Source organism: Notamacropus eugenii, chromosome 1 (genome assembly GCF_028372415.1).
Source record: "Notamacropus eugenii isolate mMacEug1 chromosome 1, mMacEug1.pri_v2, whole genome shotgun sequence".
NCBI lineage: Eukaryota > Metazoa > Chordata > Mammalia > Diprotodontia > Macropodidae > Notamacropus > Notamacropus eugenii.
The window spans coordinates 482,036,925-482,053,168 of NC_092872.1; the positions used below are offsets into that span (position 1 = coordinate 482,036,925).

The 16,244-nt window shown below is 44.5% G+C and overlaps 1 protein-coding gene across 8 annotated transcripts in view; it reads left to right on the forward strand.

The window, feature by feature from the left end:
* Positions 1-16,244, forward strand: part of HMCN2 (hemicentin 2) — a 175,963-nt gene that overhangs the window by 141,739 nt on the left and 17,980 nt on the right. For all 8 annotated transcript variants that reach the window (XR_011972238.1, XM_072632716.1, XM_072632714.1 and 5 more), the window contains 9 exons: positions 292-426; positions 753-887; positions 2,736-2,926; positions 5,938-6,151; positions 6,385-6,519; positions 7,151-7,341; positions 8,859-8,940; positions 9,764-10,033; positions 11,880-12,029. Coding sequence is in view for 7 of the 8 variants with exons in the window: in XM_072632716.1 (XP_072488817.1) it covers positions 292-426; positions 753-887; positions 2,736-2,926; positions 5,938-6,151; positions 6,385-6,519; positions 7,151-7,341; positions 8,859-8,940; positions 9,764-10,033; positions 11,880-12,029 (1,503 nt within the window). In the remaining variant the exon portion in view is untranslated. The remainder of the gene's footprint in view (positions 1-291; positions 427-752; positions 888-2,735; positions 2,927-5,937; positions 6,152-6,384; positions 6,520-7,150; positions 7,342-8,858; positions 8,941-9,763; positions 10,034-11,879; positions 12,030-16,244) is intronic.

Sequence of the window (16,244 nt, forward strand, 5' to 3'; positions counted from 1 at the left end):
GGAAAGGATCTCAAGGCAGAGAACAGTTTAGATCCCTAGACTCTTTGATGAGGAGGGCCAGCCAGGCCCATGGTCTAGAAGCCTGTTGACTTAGCTTTTAGGATGGACTATCAGACAGGAATCCTCCTTCTTCGCCAAGGTTCTTAGAACTTTCATAAAAGAAGCCAGAGATTCCCTAGGGGTTCCCTAGAGGGGACATGTCAGAGGGCATGTGTGTCCAGGACAGTGTCTCAGGATACAGTTCCATGGGATCTCTGCAATCTTCTCTCCTCAACTGCCCTTCTATTTCAGCCTCCCCAGTGATAAAGCCGTTGCCTGGTGTGATGCATGTGATGGCTCTAGCTGATGTGGTTCTGCCTTGTGAGGCCACTGGCATTCCACGGCCAACAATCACCTGGCAGAAGGAAGGGCTCAGCATCCCTACAGGTGGGACATTTGTGCAATAACTAAGATGGGAAGGGGAGGTGGGAGCAGCCTGATTCTAGGGGACTTCCCTCAACTTTCCAGTGGCCAACAAAATCAGTTGCTTCCTTTTCACCATTCTGTTCTGCCTATATCTCCCCCTGGTCCTGACGCTTTCCTCTCTGTCCTGGATTTTTTGTCCCAACTAACCCACCCCCTGCCAATCTGCAATGGCTTCCTATCAGGCTTTGTTATTATCCCACATGGGAGATTACTTTTTCTTGGATTCCTTGAAATAAAAGCAGCTCTGATAGCTGCCAGTGCCTAATTTCCACCATCATCCCACCCAGGTACTGGTGCCCAGATTCTGCCCAATGGGCAGCTCCGGATATCCCAAGCTAGTGCAGAAGATGCAGGCAATTACTTGTGCATTGCCAAGAACCCCTCTGGCACAGCTCTGGGGAAAACTCGACTTGTGGTGCAAGGTAGGAACTAGCAAGAATCCAGGCTGCTTCTGGGGTATCAAACTATTTCTAGGGGCTTGAGAAGTCTCCTTACCACCACCCCTACCACCACCATCACCACCACTACCGTCACCCAAATCCTCAGTCTGAAGGCATTTGGGATCCCTCTACTGGGAGGGGGGAGCAAAGAAAAGACAGTTGCTTAAAACTGGGCCCAAAGAGAAAGGCACTGATCCTGAACATGCTCACATCCCTTTTCTTCCCCTCAACATAAATTTGTATTATTATCATTTGTTTTTGCATTATATACATTTCCCAGGATATGCATCCCCTTGCTACCTGCCAAAAAATCATCCTTTGTAGCAAGAGTCCTCAACCTGGAAAAATATCTTTATTTCAATATCTCTGGTTTTCCTTGCAATCCCATGTAGTCTATTTTAAAAAGCATTTAAAAACATTGTTCTGAGATGGAATCCGTGGTTTTCACTGGACTGTCCAACAAGTCCATAACGAAGAAAAGGTTAAGAACCCCTGTCTTAAAAAAAGAAAGACAAAAAAGAAGACAAAACTTCAAAACTAAGAACATTTTGAAAAAGTCAGATGTTATAGAGTTTCACACCTTGGCCCCCCACTTCTGAAAAGGAACAGGGGGAGGTATTTTCTTGGATCTCTTCAGTGGGGCCAAGCTTGGTCCTTATAATTTAGCTATATTCTCTTTTACGATGACTGTAGGAGTGGAGAAAATGCTAGGAGCAGCCTCTCTCTGGTGGTAGCCAATGTTTGACTATTCATGGTGAACTTTTAATTCCCTCATTCACGAGTTTACCTTAGACAAGTCTCCTTGTGCACACATCCACTGTTGGCTGATGTGAGCTCATGTCTCAGCTATCCAGCGAATCCATCAGCATTGCGCATCCCTCTCTCAACCCTCCTCCTACATTTCCTGCTTCTGATTGGCTGCCTTTTTTTTTTTTTACCTTAGAATGTTCCCTGGACAATTGGGTAACCAAGCTTGTTAAATCAGTAACTTTTAATTTTTTACCTGCTGCTATCTCCTTACCTAAAGGACATATTGTATTCATTGTTCAGAGGCTTTTTCTAGAGGTTGCTGGGAATGTGGCAATAGAATAAATGAGGTATTAACACAGACCAGATACTTAAACAAAACACAATTAAAGAGGCAAATCTGCCCTTGGTTTGGGGAGATTATATGCCAATAGGAGTTAATCCAGTTCAGTGTTCCTAGATATGAAAGTGGATGAATGTGTGTCTGAAGGAAGCTTTTGTGATGTTTGTCTTGGCAAGAAGGAAAGGGTTGGAAAGATGGGTTTGGATCCTGGTGGTTCTGCCACCTGGAATATCAGTCACTTCTCCTCTCTTGCAGCTCCGTGTCCTCTTGAATAAAATAAGGGAGTTGGATTAGATGGTCTCCATGGCCCTTTCCAGCTCTAAGACTCCCCGGCCTCATCAATAGTGTCACAGGACGCAGACTCCACAAGGGCTGAAAATCTTATTTAATCCAGCCTCTCATTTTGCAGATGAGAAAGTTGAGTCTCAGAAAAATTCAATAACTTGCCCAGGGTCACACAGTATTTAGTGCAGAGGGTACTTAATAAATCTTTAGAAACTCTAAATTACTATTGATAGAGGTAATAAATAGCAGAGCTAGGACTGAAGCCACATGTTTCTTCCTCCTAGTCCATACTCCTTCTATCACACTACCTTGAGTGTCTATAAGCAAAGCCTAGTGGACAGGTCATGAGCAAGGGGTGTGTTAAAGTCATCAGAGTAGAATGGAAGAATATGAAGAGAGAAACTATGACTAAACACTGCCCCCCCATCTCTCCCTCCTCCTTTTGTCCTTGACAGTCCCTCCTGTGATCAAGGGTGGACACTCTGACCTGTCAGTGGCTGAGGGTTCCCAAGCCCTTCTACCCTGCACAGCTCAGGGCATCCCTGAGCCCCACATCACCTGGAAGAAAGATGGGTTCATTGTGTCCAGTATGGAGGGGAAATATGCCATCCAACCATCTGGGGAGCTGCTAGTGAAGAATTCAGAGGTGAGTAGATTAGACCATTGGCTTCATGAGTCCCCAAAGAGGGAAGACCAGGAAAAGGATCCCCTAGATCCCAGCTAGGAAAATTTGTGTCTGCTTTTCCTATAGGGATGCATAGGGAGTGGCAGAGGCCTAAGAAGCTCCTGGATTCTTCCTAGAGTTTAACACTCTGCTACTTTCCACTGTTATTCCCTCTTGTTCTGACTATGGTTTCTTTCCTTGCTGGTCTGTTGAGGAGTGAAATGCAATCCCCCTACTGCTTCTCTTCTCCCATTTCTAAAGTCACATCCTTAAGGTTTCCCAAGTATCTTTTATACCGCTCATCACAAAGAAGAAAGAGACTGACTAAAATGATCAATGAGCAAGAAACCCACCAAGTTACTAGAAGCTTGAAAAGCCTGACAGTCTAAGTTAGTGCTGATCTTTCTTGCAACATCATTAGAGATGTTTCTGTCTCCGAGTTAGGAGACAGCAGAACGATGAGCAGATGATAGAATCCAGATCCAAATGGTTGTCAGTGGGTTAGAACAACAGTAGGCCAAATCTAATAAGATCAAATTTAATAGAGACAAATGCCAAGTCATAGACTGGGGTACAAAAAAAATAAATTGTGCAAATCCAGGGTACGGGAGATGTACCCAGGCAACAATTCCTGTTAGAAAATAAAATAAAAGATCTGGTAGTTTAAATAAATCACAAACTCAATTCAAGTCAATGGTCCAAAGTAGCTGCCAACAATTCTGATGCAGTCTCTGGCTGTTTGTTGTCCAGAATGAGAGGGGATAGTGCTATTGTGTTCTGTCCTAATCAAAATACATCTAGAGTGCTTTATGTCCAGTTGTGGGCATTACCATTTAGAAAGGATGTCAACAGACTGAAACAGATGAAGGTGATTGATTTGAAAGGCAGCAAAACTAATTTCATGAGGGAGAGAGTGCTAACAACTGGGAGAGAGCCAGGTTGAGAAATGGGAAATATTAAGACACTTAAATGAATTAAGGCGCTCGAGAAAAGGACTTAAGATGGGATATTATATCTATTTTTGAAAATTTGAAGGAAGGACTATCAAGTAGAAAAGGATTTTGATGTGTTCTTGGTTCTGAGAAGCAGGCTGTGGTAGGAGTAAAAGCAGTGAGTGGCAGAGGGGTAGATGTTAGTTTGATAAATGGGAAAACATTCTAACAATTCAAGGTGTCTGAAAGTGGAATGGGTCACCTAGGGAAGTGAGGACTTTCCCACCACTCTTATTCTTCCAGCAGAGACTGGATGATCCTTGATTGGGGATACTAGAGGAAGGATTCTTGCCCAGATGAGGCATGACCTCTAATACCCCTGCAGACTCTGAAATCTGTGATTGTACTGGTTGTGTGACTTTAGGCAAATGCAATCCTTGCTTTCTCTTTAAAAAAAATTTATACCATATCACTTATTCATTGCCAATGAGTTAGGACTTATTTGCAAGAGTCAGGGGGGTGGTCGTAGTTTTAAAGGACCAGGACTCATAGAATCCCATCACACTAAGTTTTCTTTTCTTTTCCTTTTTTTAAACAGACTTAGTTTTCAGCATATTAAATAGGTTTCACCCTAATAGCCTCTCCAAGTCTTAGGAAACCAAGAGGAAACATGCCAAGCATTGCTCTCTTCCCTACTTGAGATTACAGCGGGGCTAGAAGGAGTGAAGGCAGTGCCTGAGTGCCAAATAGCACCGTCTTCTTGAAATTAATTTGAGCTCCTCCATGGCCTGAGACCAATTCATATCTTTCTTGAAGGCTTTAAATGTAGGAGTCTTCTTCTGAGTGTGTGTTTTGATATCGTCACAGTAACTATCTACAGTCAGAATTTTTTTCTGTTTGCTCATTTTTCCCATCTATTTCTTGACTTTTAACTCTTTGCTAAAGCGGAGCTCTGCTTCCAGGGTGGAGTGTGCACTGTCCCAAGCTTCAGGGGTTTCAGAGATACTTCTAGGGACTTGTAAGTTTTCAGTTGTTCCAAAGTGGTGTGATGTGAGGAGAGGGTGTTTCCTCCTCTTCTGGCCAGGGCTCTGGTCTGTGAGCGACCACAAGCACTCTTTTTGGCCCTGGAACTGTGAGGAGAGTCCCTGCTCCGCTGCAGCAGCAAGCCCCGGTATGCTAATGCTAGTGCTGTACTTTGCCCTGGGCCTACCCGCCAGGACTGCGTATGGTCCAAACAACAGAGTCCTGCCCCCAGTGCCAACAAAGAAACCCCTGTCATCTTCTTCTGACCATCTGTGGGCTGAGGGCTCTAGAGGCAGCAGGCTGCTGCTGATTCAATTGCTTCCAAGGCCCCCTGCTGGTTTGCTAGGGCCTAGTCTTCACTGGCATGGCCTGCACTGGACTGCATTCCATTCTCAGCCTGGACTAGCCAACCTTTCCTGATGACCTTCTAAATTGTCTTGGGCTAGAAAATTATTTTTGTGAGGTCTACAACTCTAGAATTTGTTTGAGGGCATTATTTAAAGTTGTTCTAAGGGATTTTGCCTTTTCTCCACCATCTTGGCTCTACTTTCCCTTGAAATTACTTTAGGACTATTTTGTATTCAACTGGATCAATCAGTCTGTTAACAAACGTTTGTGGCTTAAGCTCTAGGAATACAATGACCCAAAAGGAGAGAAAGAAACAATTCTTGCACTCTAGGAATGTACATTCTATTGGGGGACAGACAATTTCTCTACTTGGAGTCAGATACAAATAAACACAAGGTAGTTAGGGAAGGAGGCCACTAACATTTGGGAGACAGCCCTGGTGCTCTGTGTTGTTGCTTCCCAGTAAACTGTAAGCTCCTTCAGGGCAAGAACTGTTTCTTTTTTGTCTCTAGTTCATTGCCTAGCAGTAATAAACATTGTTGCACTGAATTGAATTCTGAAGCCCTTTAGAGTGCAATGATTTATCTGAGTCTATGATAATCATCCAAGGTCATTCCCCAATTGCTTGAGTGGGAGCTGGGGAATCCCCACCATTCCAGAAATGACTGATCTCTTCCCCCTCTCCTGTAGCGGCGGGATGCAGGGACGTACACCTGTATTGCAGAGAATTCTGCGGGAAGTACCAGCCGCCGAGTGCATCTCTCCATCCTGTCCCTACCCACCTTTACCACATTACCTGGGGATCTGAGCCTCAACCAAGGGGAGAAGCTGTGGCTGCGTTGTACTGCCCGTGGAAGCCCTGCTCCCCACATCAGCTGGATGGTCAACAACAGGCTGGTCACAGGTCTGACCCTCCCTGGGTTAGGGGGTGAGGTAGGAGGACCAATGACTGTTGGATGAGGTGACCATTCCTGAAGGGGGGCAGCTCACTAAGACAGAGAAGATAGGGAATGAGATAGAGACTGGAAAAATAGTCAAATAACATGATTGAACACTCTAGACTTAACAAGGTGAGGACACTGAAAGCAAATGGAGATGTGGTTCCTGGCTTCCTCTTGTCATCTCTTCCCCCCACAGAGGGTGTGTCGGAACAGGATGGGGGCAGCACGCTTCAGCGGGTGGCTGTCACCAGAGAGGACAGCGGCACCTATACCTGCTGGGCAGAAAACGTCGTGGGCAAAGTCCAGGCTGTCAGTTTTGTCCACGTGAAAGGTAGTGCTCAGGGATCTGGCCTCCCCTTCATACCTTCTGCAGGACCAATTGACTGATGGGCTTCTGCTGGAGGACAGAGAGGCCCAAGTAACCTTAAGATAAGTCAATACAGTTTTACTGATGTGCCATAGCTATCTCCCAGGCTGTCCATGTCCAGATAGCTCCACAAGTGTGATGCCACATGAGAAAACATGTCAAGTGTTTCTGTCTTCCTCCATAAAATGTAAAAAGCTTGAGAGTAAGGTTTCTCTTTCATTTCCTGTCCTTGTATACCCAGTAGTTAGCACAATGGTTGGCATGTAGTAGGTATTTAATACAAGCTTGTTGACTGACTGACTGATTGATTGAGATGCTTTCAGATCCTTCTGGAATAAGGGCTGGTGAATCCTGGAACATTATTGCATGTACATCTCCCACTGTGTGTGGAGTGGGGGATGGGGAGCTTTGGGGGAGGGCTATTCCAACTATGGAATATTATCTGTTGTTTCCATTCCTGCTTATGCGCTTCAGCTAGGGATCCTTAGTCATTCAATCCCTTGGTGAAGGAAGAGGGGGCACTGAGCCAGAAATGGTACCTCTTTCCTAGCCAAGTTCCCTTCAATCCCTTTCTCTGATCATCATCTCTCTACAGAGGCACCAGTCCTTCAAGGTGAAGCCTCCTCCCACCTGGTAGAACTTTTGGGTAACAGTGCCCGATTGGACTGTGCCGCCCATGGTGACCCAGCACCTGTCATCCACTGGATCAAAGATGGCCTACCAGTGCTTAGCAGCCACCATAGGCACCAGCTGCACAATGGTTCCTTAGCCATTCACAGGACGGTGGTAAGGCCCAGCCACTGGGTTCAGAGTAGGCAAAGATGAACCCAGGAACATTCTGGAAGCTCTCCTTATTAAGTCTGGGATGGTGAGGGGATGGTCTGGGGTGGTATCCCAGACATGTTCCTGTGATACAAAAGGGGTCTCCTGATATAGAGCTGGCATAAAGACATCAGAAGAAAACCCTGGGAGCCTTCCCAAAAGTCTCTCCACTACATTGTGGTATAATGGAAAAAAGGACTAGATTTAGAGTCAAAGGCCTTGGGTTCAATTTAGCTCTGCCATTTTGTGCATGTGGGATTCCAAATGTATTAAGTATCTAAATATAAAAAGTCATATAATTTAAAAAATGTTAAATTAGAGGAGAATGAAAGGTTAGATAACTACAGATGGGGAAGAATTTATAACTAGACATGAGACAGAAGAAAATCATAAAAGGCAAAATAAAAAAACCTTGCTTAGCATAAACAAATCGTTTTACCCTCTCTCATGGTTTCAGTTTCCTTATCTATAAAATGAAGAGGTTGGATTGGATAATCTCTGAAGTCCTTCCCAGCTCTGTATTCTGTGATCCAGGAGTCTGTCTCCTACTGGGGGCATTAAAGGTGGCTTTGGAGAAAGCTACAATTCTGTTATATTGCCTCACCCTCAGTGCTTGCAGGGGATAGCTCTAAATACCTTTAGTTTTATCACACTTTGACCTTATTATTCAGAGATTTTTTTTTAAAACTCCTTTGGATCATAGGACTTAGAACTGGATGGAATATTAGATATCCTCAAATCCAATTCCTCTCCCCAACTTTCATAAGGAATCTGAGGCCCAACAAATTTAAATGATTTGTCTAAATTCATATAGGTAGTAACAGAGCTGGCATTTGAACCCAGGTCTTTTGACTTAGAATCTCAGCACTCTTTTCACAACCCAGAATCTCCTATTTTCAGTCTGTGTCCTCTTTTGAGGGAATGAGAATTTAGATCCCCTTTTCCAGTGTTTAGAACAATGTTTGGCATATAGTAGGCACTAAAATGCTTGTTGACTGAGTTCATTTGTCTTAAGTGGATCTCTTTTGGATTGCCAGTAGGACCTCCTCCCCTTGCTCCAATATCTGTGATTTGGGGGTACCAATTAGGACTGGACCTGTAATTTAAATGATATAAAGTAATCCCAGATTAGGAAAGCTCCCTGTCCCAATGCAGTGCAGTCAGTACCTTAAGGGTCTTCAAGAATTGCCTAGGGTACTGGGAGATTGTCATTTGCTCAGGTTCACACAACCAGTATGGGTCAGAAGTGGGGCTGGAACCCAGGTCTTCCTGACTCCAAGGCCAGCTCTATATGCATGACATCCCTTGGATGCCCCCCTTATTTGGGGCACGAGTCTCTGTCTAACCTATCTAATCCCTTATGACTATAGATTTAGGCCATAACCCCTCCATTCAGATCACCATGTCTGGGACAGATTGGTCTTGAGACATGTGTTCCTCTGTACTAAGTGCTTCCCTTTCTCTCCCTTCTCCCTTTTCAGATGGAAGATGCTGGGCGTTACCATTGCCTGGCAGAGAATGAAGTGGGTGTGGTAGAGAAAGTGATCACCCTCATCCTGCGGAGTGAGTCTGGTCCTTCCCTGCCTTTCTGTCCCACAGTCAACCTCCTCCCACCAGTAGGCTGACATGGACAGGGCTGGGTCTATGGGGAAGAGGTTTTCCTAATACATTTGGTGCACTCCCAGTGACAGGCTGAGAACCCAAGGTAGAGAGAGATCTTGAACATACACGCCAGGATTTATTAAAATTGCTTGGTTGAAATTGTTTAAGATTTCCTTGAAACCTAGGAAAAGTGGGAGTAAACGTTTGAGATTCCAGGAACATTTATTAATGAAATATTTAGGACTAGTAATAAGAGGCTTATAGGATCATAGATTTAGAGCTGGAATGAGCCTCTGAGACCAATGAGTCCAACCCCTTCAATTTTACAGATGAGAAAGAAGAGAAGTTAACTGACTTGCTGAGGGTCACACAGCTAGTAAGTGTCTCAGACAGAATTCAAACCAGGTCTGAGGTAATGGAATGTTAGACCTGAAAGGACGCTTAGAGATTCCTTGCTCCAATTCATTCCCATTTTACAGATAAGGAAACCCAGGAGAGGAGAAGTGACTTGCTTAAGTTTTCACACAGCCAGTTTCCTTGATAGCCATTTCATACCAGCCCCCAAACTGAGGACCTATTTGATTGTTTTCCCTAACTGGAATCCAGAGCTGAGGTTATGCTGAAGAGTAGGGGTCACAGATTAGGACCCTTCCCTCAGCCCTTCCCCCCACCACACACAACAGTACATTTTGTACCTATATGTGAATGTGTTATTATCCCTGACATGGAAGGTAATCTCCTTTGGCACATAGTAGTTGCTTAATGAATGTTTGCTGATCCTCAGGTGCCCCCATATTTGTAGTGGAGCCACAGGATGTGGTGGTGAGAGCTGGTGGGACTGTGGTTCTGCTGTGCCAGGCAGCAGGAGAGCCGGCCCCCACAGTGGAGTGGACCCAAGCTGGACGTCCCATCCGGGTCAGCCAACGGCTTCGCACCCTACCCAATGGCAGCCTGCAGCTCCAGGGTGTGGAGATGGAGGATATGGGGGAATACGAGTGTGTTGCTCATAACCTCCTGGGCACTGCCACTACCCAGGCATTCGTGGCTGTGAAAGGTACCAGAATCCCTTAGAGCTCTCATGGGGTGGGACAGGATCTCAGCTCCCCCATGTCTTGCTTTATTAGAAGAGCTCTTCACCCTCAAACATACTTGTGCATTTCTTGTCCTACTCCCAGACTTAGTCAAGGATCCTTATACATTTCCTGCCAAGGCAACAAGTTCAATAGTTAGAGCTTAAAATGTTGGATTATACCATCATTGACTTAGGGATGGGAGGGATGTTAGATGTCATTGAGTTTACAACCCTATCGTTTAACAGATGAGGAAAACAAGATTCAGAAGTTAAATGATTTGCTCAGGCTCATACAACTAGTTAGTGTCAGAACTGAGATTCAAACCCAGATCTCCCTGACTCCACACCTAGCTCTCCATCCACCATGCCACATTGCCTCTCTTAAAGTTGGAAGGGACCATAGGGCTCATGAAGTCTAGCCTCTGATTTCATGGCCATGTCTACTTCCTAATCTCATTCACCTCAATTTTCTAGAGCCTGGTACCCTGGTTTTGGGTGACATCTTCCCTTTCTCCTTGCCACCTTTATCCAAAGAGCCCTGCCCTTTGTTTATACCAGGAGTAGGGAAACTGTGGTTTTGAGGCCACATGTGGCATTCTTGTTCCTCAAGTACAGTCCTCTGACTGAATCCAAACTTCACAGAACAAATCCCCTTAATAAAAGGATTTGTTCTGTAAAACTTGGACTTAGTCAAAAGGCTGCACCCAAGGACCTATAAGGCCACATGTGGCCTTGAAAACCTTAGGTTCCCCACCTCCGGTCTATACCATCTTCTTTGGCCCTTTTCCCTACCAGGGAGTGATCTTCTCATGTTCTCTGACATGACTGTGGTTGTGGAGAGGCTAAATGTTTGCTCAGCACTTACCTCAGTTGGTACTGAAAACCAAGATACTTGATTGCTTCATACATGAGTATGTATTAATGAGTAATGAGTAGAAATAAACTTGGTGCCTCTTCAATATTGTCCAGCCCTCTCCTGAAGGGTCACCCTGGCTTGTGCTCGTTTCTTAGTTCCTGTTTCCTTCTAATGAAGATCAATGAACATGCATTTCCCTTAATTGCCTTCTTTCCTTGCCCTTTCCCTTCCCAGTAGAGGATGCTGTCAAGGGACTTTCCAGGACGGGAATAAAATCTCATAAAAGTTCAACTTTAGCCTCTCTGAGATGCTATCACTTCCAGCCTTTGCTTTGAAATTGTGGGGAAGGGGATGGTGGTTTAATATTCTGTGTTTTGTTTTGAATGCATCATAGGCAATTGGCTGCTAATTTCCCCCGAGATCCTGTTAGTAGAGAGGCAGGACAGCTTCTGCATCTTGTCCCTTGGCATGCCATATGCCTGATTTTAGACAGCTGGCCCACTTGCCAGAGGAAGTACTCCCCTGTGCCCATGATATACATTTGATTAACTCGAAGGAATGAAGCCTGTGCTTCCAGACAGTCTGGCAGGTGCTGTGACAATTCAATCAGACCAAGCAACAGGCATGTCCATGGCCTGTTGCTAGCACTTGTCTAGCTTGTTGCTAGACAGGGATAGAGAGCAGAGGAAGCTTGACCATGTGGGCATTGGGCTTCTTGGTTTATGGAGCTACCTCTCATGGCTACAAAGCAATGGCATTTTATTCACCTCCTCCCAGGTATTGCAGTTTCCACAGAGCATAAGAACTGGAAAATGCTATATGTTACAGATGAAGGCTCAGGAGGGGAAGTTCTTGCCCAAGGTTGTCACAAGGCTGAGTGGTGGCAAAGTCAGGACTTAGTTCTCCACAGTCCCCTTATCTGGACTTCATTCCACTACACCACACTGTGCCCCATCTTTCCTTTGTTCATAGGAGAGCCCCGGGGGAGCCGGGGCAGCATGGTTGGTGTGATCAATGGCCAGGAATTTGGTGTGGCCTCTCTCAACACCAGTGTGATGCAGGAAGCTGATGATGGAGCCACCACAATCCAAAGCAGCATCAACAACATCCCCCCAGACATCGGTAAGTTGGGTCTTTCCATGACACCGAACACAAACGATGCAAGACGCCCATAGTTCCATCCCCAACAGCCAGTGCAGTTCACCAAGAAATAGGCTCTACAGCAGCTTGGGACCCCTGCTTTAATCAAAAACAGTTACCCTAATTCCAGTAAAGTCAGATTTTAAGTATAAGTTGCAGAGGGAAAAATGGGAGTTAGAGTCAGAAGCCCTGCATTTGAAAATCTCTCACTCTGCTGTTCATTAGCCGTGTTACCTTGAGCAAGTCATGTTGCTCTCAGCCTTGAGTTCCTCTTCTGTCAATGGAGACAATAATAATAACAGACATATGTGTGTATATATATATATATATGGACATACATAATATATATCTAAAATGTAAATGAGTGTGCACGTGTGCATATATATCTCTCACATATGCACACACACACGCTGCTTTATTTCATTTGGTCCTGACGTTAGTGATGATGATATGTCCCCATTTGATAGATGAGGAACCAGAGGTTAAGAAGTGAAGTAAATGGCCAGGGGTCAGTCAATAAACATTTCTTAAGTGCCTACTGTGTGCCAGATGTAGTGAAATAAAGAAAGGTCAAAAAGCAGTCCCAGGAAACAATGGCAAACAAATATGTACAAACAAGCTACATACAGGTTAAACAAATGGAGGTAATCTCAGAGGGAAGGCACTAGGATTAAGAGGGTTTATGAAAGGCTTCCTCTAGAAGGTGGAATCTTGGCTAGGACTTGAAGGAAGCTGGGAGGCAGAGATAAGGAGGGAGAGCATTCCAGGCATGGAGGACAGCCAGAGAAAATGTCCAGAGCTGAGGAACAACAAGGAAGCCAGTTCCACTAGATCACAGAGTATGTGGTGGGTGTAGGATATAAGAAGACTGGAAAGTTGGTGAGGAGTAAGACATGGAAGGCTTTAAATGCCAAACAGGATTCTGGAGGTGATAGGGAACCAGTGGCATTTGTTGCGTAGGAGGTGACATGGTCAGATTTGCACTTTAGAAAGATTCCTCTGGCATCAGAGTGGGGAGAGACTTGAAGCAGGAAGACTAAGCAGAAGATCATTGCAAATTGCAAATACACAACTCCTGAGTGTCAGAGGCAGATTTTAAACTGAGGCCTTCCTGATTGCTTTGTCACTACTTATTTCAGGCTCATGAGGAAAACACTTTTTGAACCTTAAACGACTAAATAAGTTGGTGCTCGGTTGGCAAGGTGTCACACTGATAAATGACTTAACCTTTAGGAAAACAAAACCCAGTTAGACTGAGGATCAGACCAGAATACTCAGGATATGAAATCATTTGTGCTATCCTCAGGCAGTGAGGTATCTTCCAAACTATTAGTCCCCAGTTTGTTCCTCTTATTTGAGGTGGAAATTTGTGGACCAGCACCAGCCCTTATAATCCCTGCCTGGGGATTACCAAGAATTTAAAAAGGAACAGCCAGCGTCAGTAAGAATGACTGTATTTCTGGGCAAAGACTGAGCAGGGAAAAAATAGAGAATAAAGTTGTATGGACTCTTCAGCCACTTCAGTTCAGTTGTTTTTCAGTTGTGTCCAACTCTTTGTGACCCCATGTGGGGTTTTCTTGGCAAAGATACTGGAGTGGTTTGCCATTTCCTTCTCCAGTTCATTTTACAGATGAGGAAACTGAGACAAACAAGGTAAAGTGACTTGCCCAGGGTCACACAGCTAGTCATTATTTGAGTCTGGATTTGAACTGAGGTCTTCCCGACTCCATGGCCAATGTTCTATAGACTGTACCACCCAGCTGCCCTCAAACTAGTCATTAGTTAAATATAGTTAAAGATAGCTGAGCTGTAGAAGAGCCCAGACTAGATTATAACTGATGGAGTGGATGGACATTCAGCTCACTTAAAGGTGTCACCAATAAGTGTCACCAATTCAATGACACTTTCGAGCCATTTTTTCTGCCTGCTTTAGGGATTAGGGGAGAATTGTTGATGAAATGAAAAGAAAAAAAAACCCATTTATTAAGTGATTACTATATACTGGCGCCGTGCTGATCCTACAGAAACCTTGACAAATCCCTTTCTAATGGTATCTCAGTGGTATGCCTTCTTGGAGGGGCTGTCAAATGCTACATCAGCACTAAAAAGGAGGAAATAGAGCCCCTACCAGGAGCTGACTCATTTCTTGCTGGGGCAGCTTCTTTGAAATAAGCTTATTCAGGCTTGGCTTTGTGTTAATGGTTGGAGGATCATTAGACTTTGGCCTGAAGGTCATTTGGATCTCAACTTCACTTGTGGATGACCTGCTAAAACTTCACCATCTCAGCTGGTTAGCCCATCAGGAGGGGCAGCTGAGGAATCCTGACTGCTGGCTCAGCAGAGTCCTGAAGAATTTCCCTGGAGAACAAATAGGGTCACTACAAGGCATAGGACTGTTCCCATGTCTATCTCCTGAATTTCTATTTGACTTGCAAGCGCATTGATGAGAGGAGGCCAACTCTTTGAGGTCCATAACTTAGAGATCTTGTTGTTCTGTTGTTTCACTTAAGTCTAGAGAGAGGCTGAGTTGGGAGGAGGTCTAGGAGCTGTACACAGAGAAAATCAAGTGTGAGAATGATCACAATTCCATATTTCCCCCCAGTGGACTATGAGTTTCTTGAGTTCAGGGACTATTTCTCACTTGGTCTTTGATTTCTCATGCCTAGAACAGTGCTTTGCTTATAGTATGGACTTAAATGTTTGCTAGATTAAGTTGAAGTGAATTGGCCCAGTAGCCACTGGTTCAAGCAGCCGTTCTCGGCTTGAAGGATGAGAGTATTCAAGCAACTCTGTCTTTGTATCTCCAACACAGTGCCTGGCACATAGAAGGTGCCTAATAAAAGCTTATTAAGTTGAATTGAATTTCACATTGCAGATCAATAAAGTGGCTGATTCTGGCTTATAAATCTGAGCCTTTTTGGATCAGATAAGTGCAGTTAATTCCCCAGGCCTGATCAGCCCTGGGGAAAGAGTTTTAAAAAATCTCCTAGGCTCAGCTCAGAGCAAGGTTATTAAACCAACCATCATTCACTGAGTAGTTTCTTTGTGTTTTGCAATGTGGTGTAGTTGGGTGAACTTTGGACTTCAAGCCTGAGGACCTGGATTCAAGTCTCAGCTTTGACCTTCACTAGCTATGTGACCTTGGAGAAGTCACTTAACCTTTCTGAGCCTCAGTTTCCTCATCTGTAAAATGGAAATATGTTACTTGTAATGCTTAATGCTCAGGGTGGTTATAAGCAAAAGCCCTTTGTTCACTTCAGAGCACTATATAAATATGAGTTGTTATTATTACTGAGGCATGAAGGATGCAAGGCAATATCCCTGCCCTTAAGAGTCTACAATACCAGTTGTATCCATACTCTGTTCACCACTGATGCTGCCACTGCCTGAGATCAGGCCCTCATTGTTTCTCACTTGGACAATTGTAGTAGCCTCCTAACTGGTTTCCCCAAATGCAGTCTCTCCTCATTTATCCATAATCACACTTTTGTCAGATTTAATCTTCCTAAAGTACACCTCTGATCATGTGATCTCCCTCTTCCAAAATCTCCTGCCTGAACCTTCAAAGCCCTCCACAAGCCAGTCCTCATCTACCTGTTCAGCTCTGTCTCAAAATAGTTCCCTTCATATACTCTCCAGCTCCTATCAAACTGGGTTACTTGCCATCCCCTTGACATTCCCTCTGATTTCCTGCCCCTGTGTCTTCATTCACACTATTTCCCATTCTTGAAATGCCCTTTCTTCACTCTCTTATCCTACCCACCAATGAAACAAGCATCTATTAAACTCCAACCACATGCCTTTTGGGCAGTTAGATGATGTAGTGGAAAAAGTGCTGGGCCTGGAGTTAGGAGTCATCTTCTTGAGTTCAAATCCAACCTCAGACACTTAGTAGCTGTGGGACCCTGGACAAGTCATCTAATCCTGTTTGCCTCAGTTTCCTCATTTGTAAAATGAGTTAAGAGAAGGAAATGACAAGACATTCCAGTATCTTTGCCAAGAAGACCCCAGATAGGGTCACAAAGAGTCAGACATGACTGAATGTGACTAAACAAGAGCACATGCCTATCACTGTGGCAGGTGCCAGGAATACAAGGACAAAAGTGAAATGGTTTTTGCCCTCAGGGAACTTGTATTCTACTACACAAGATAACATGTATGCATATAAGCTTGTGTTAATGAACGTATTCATTCTGA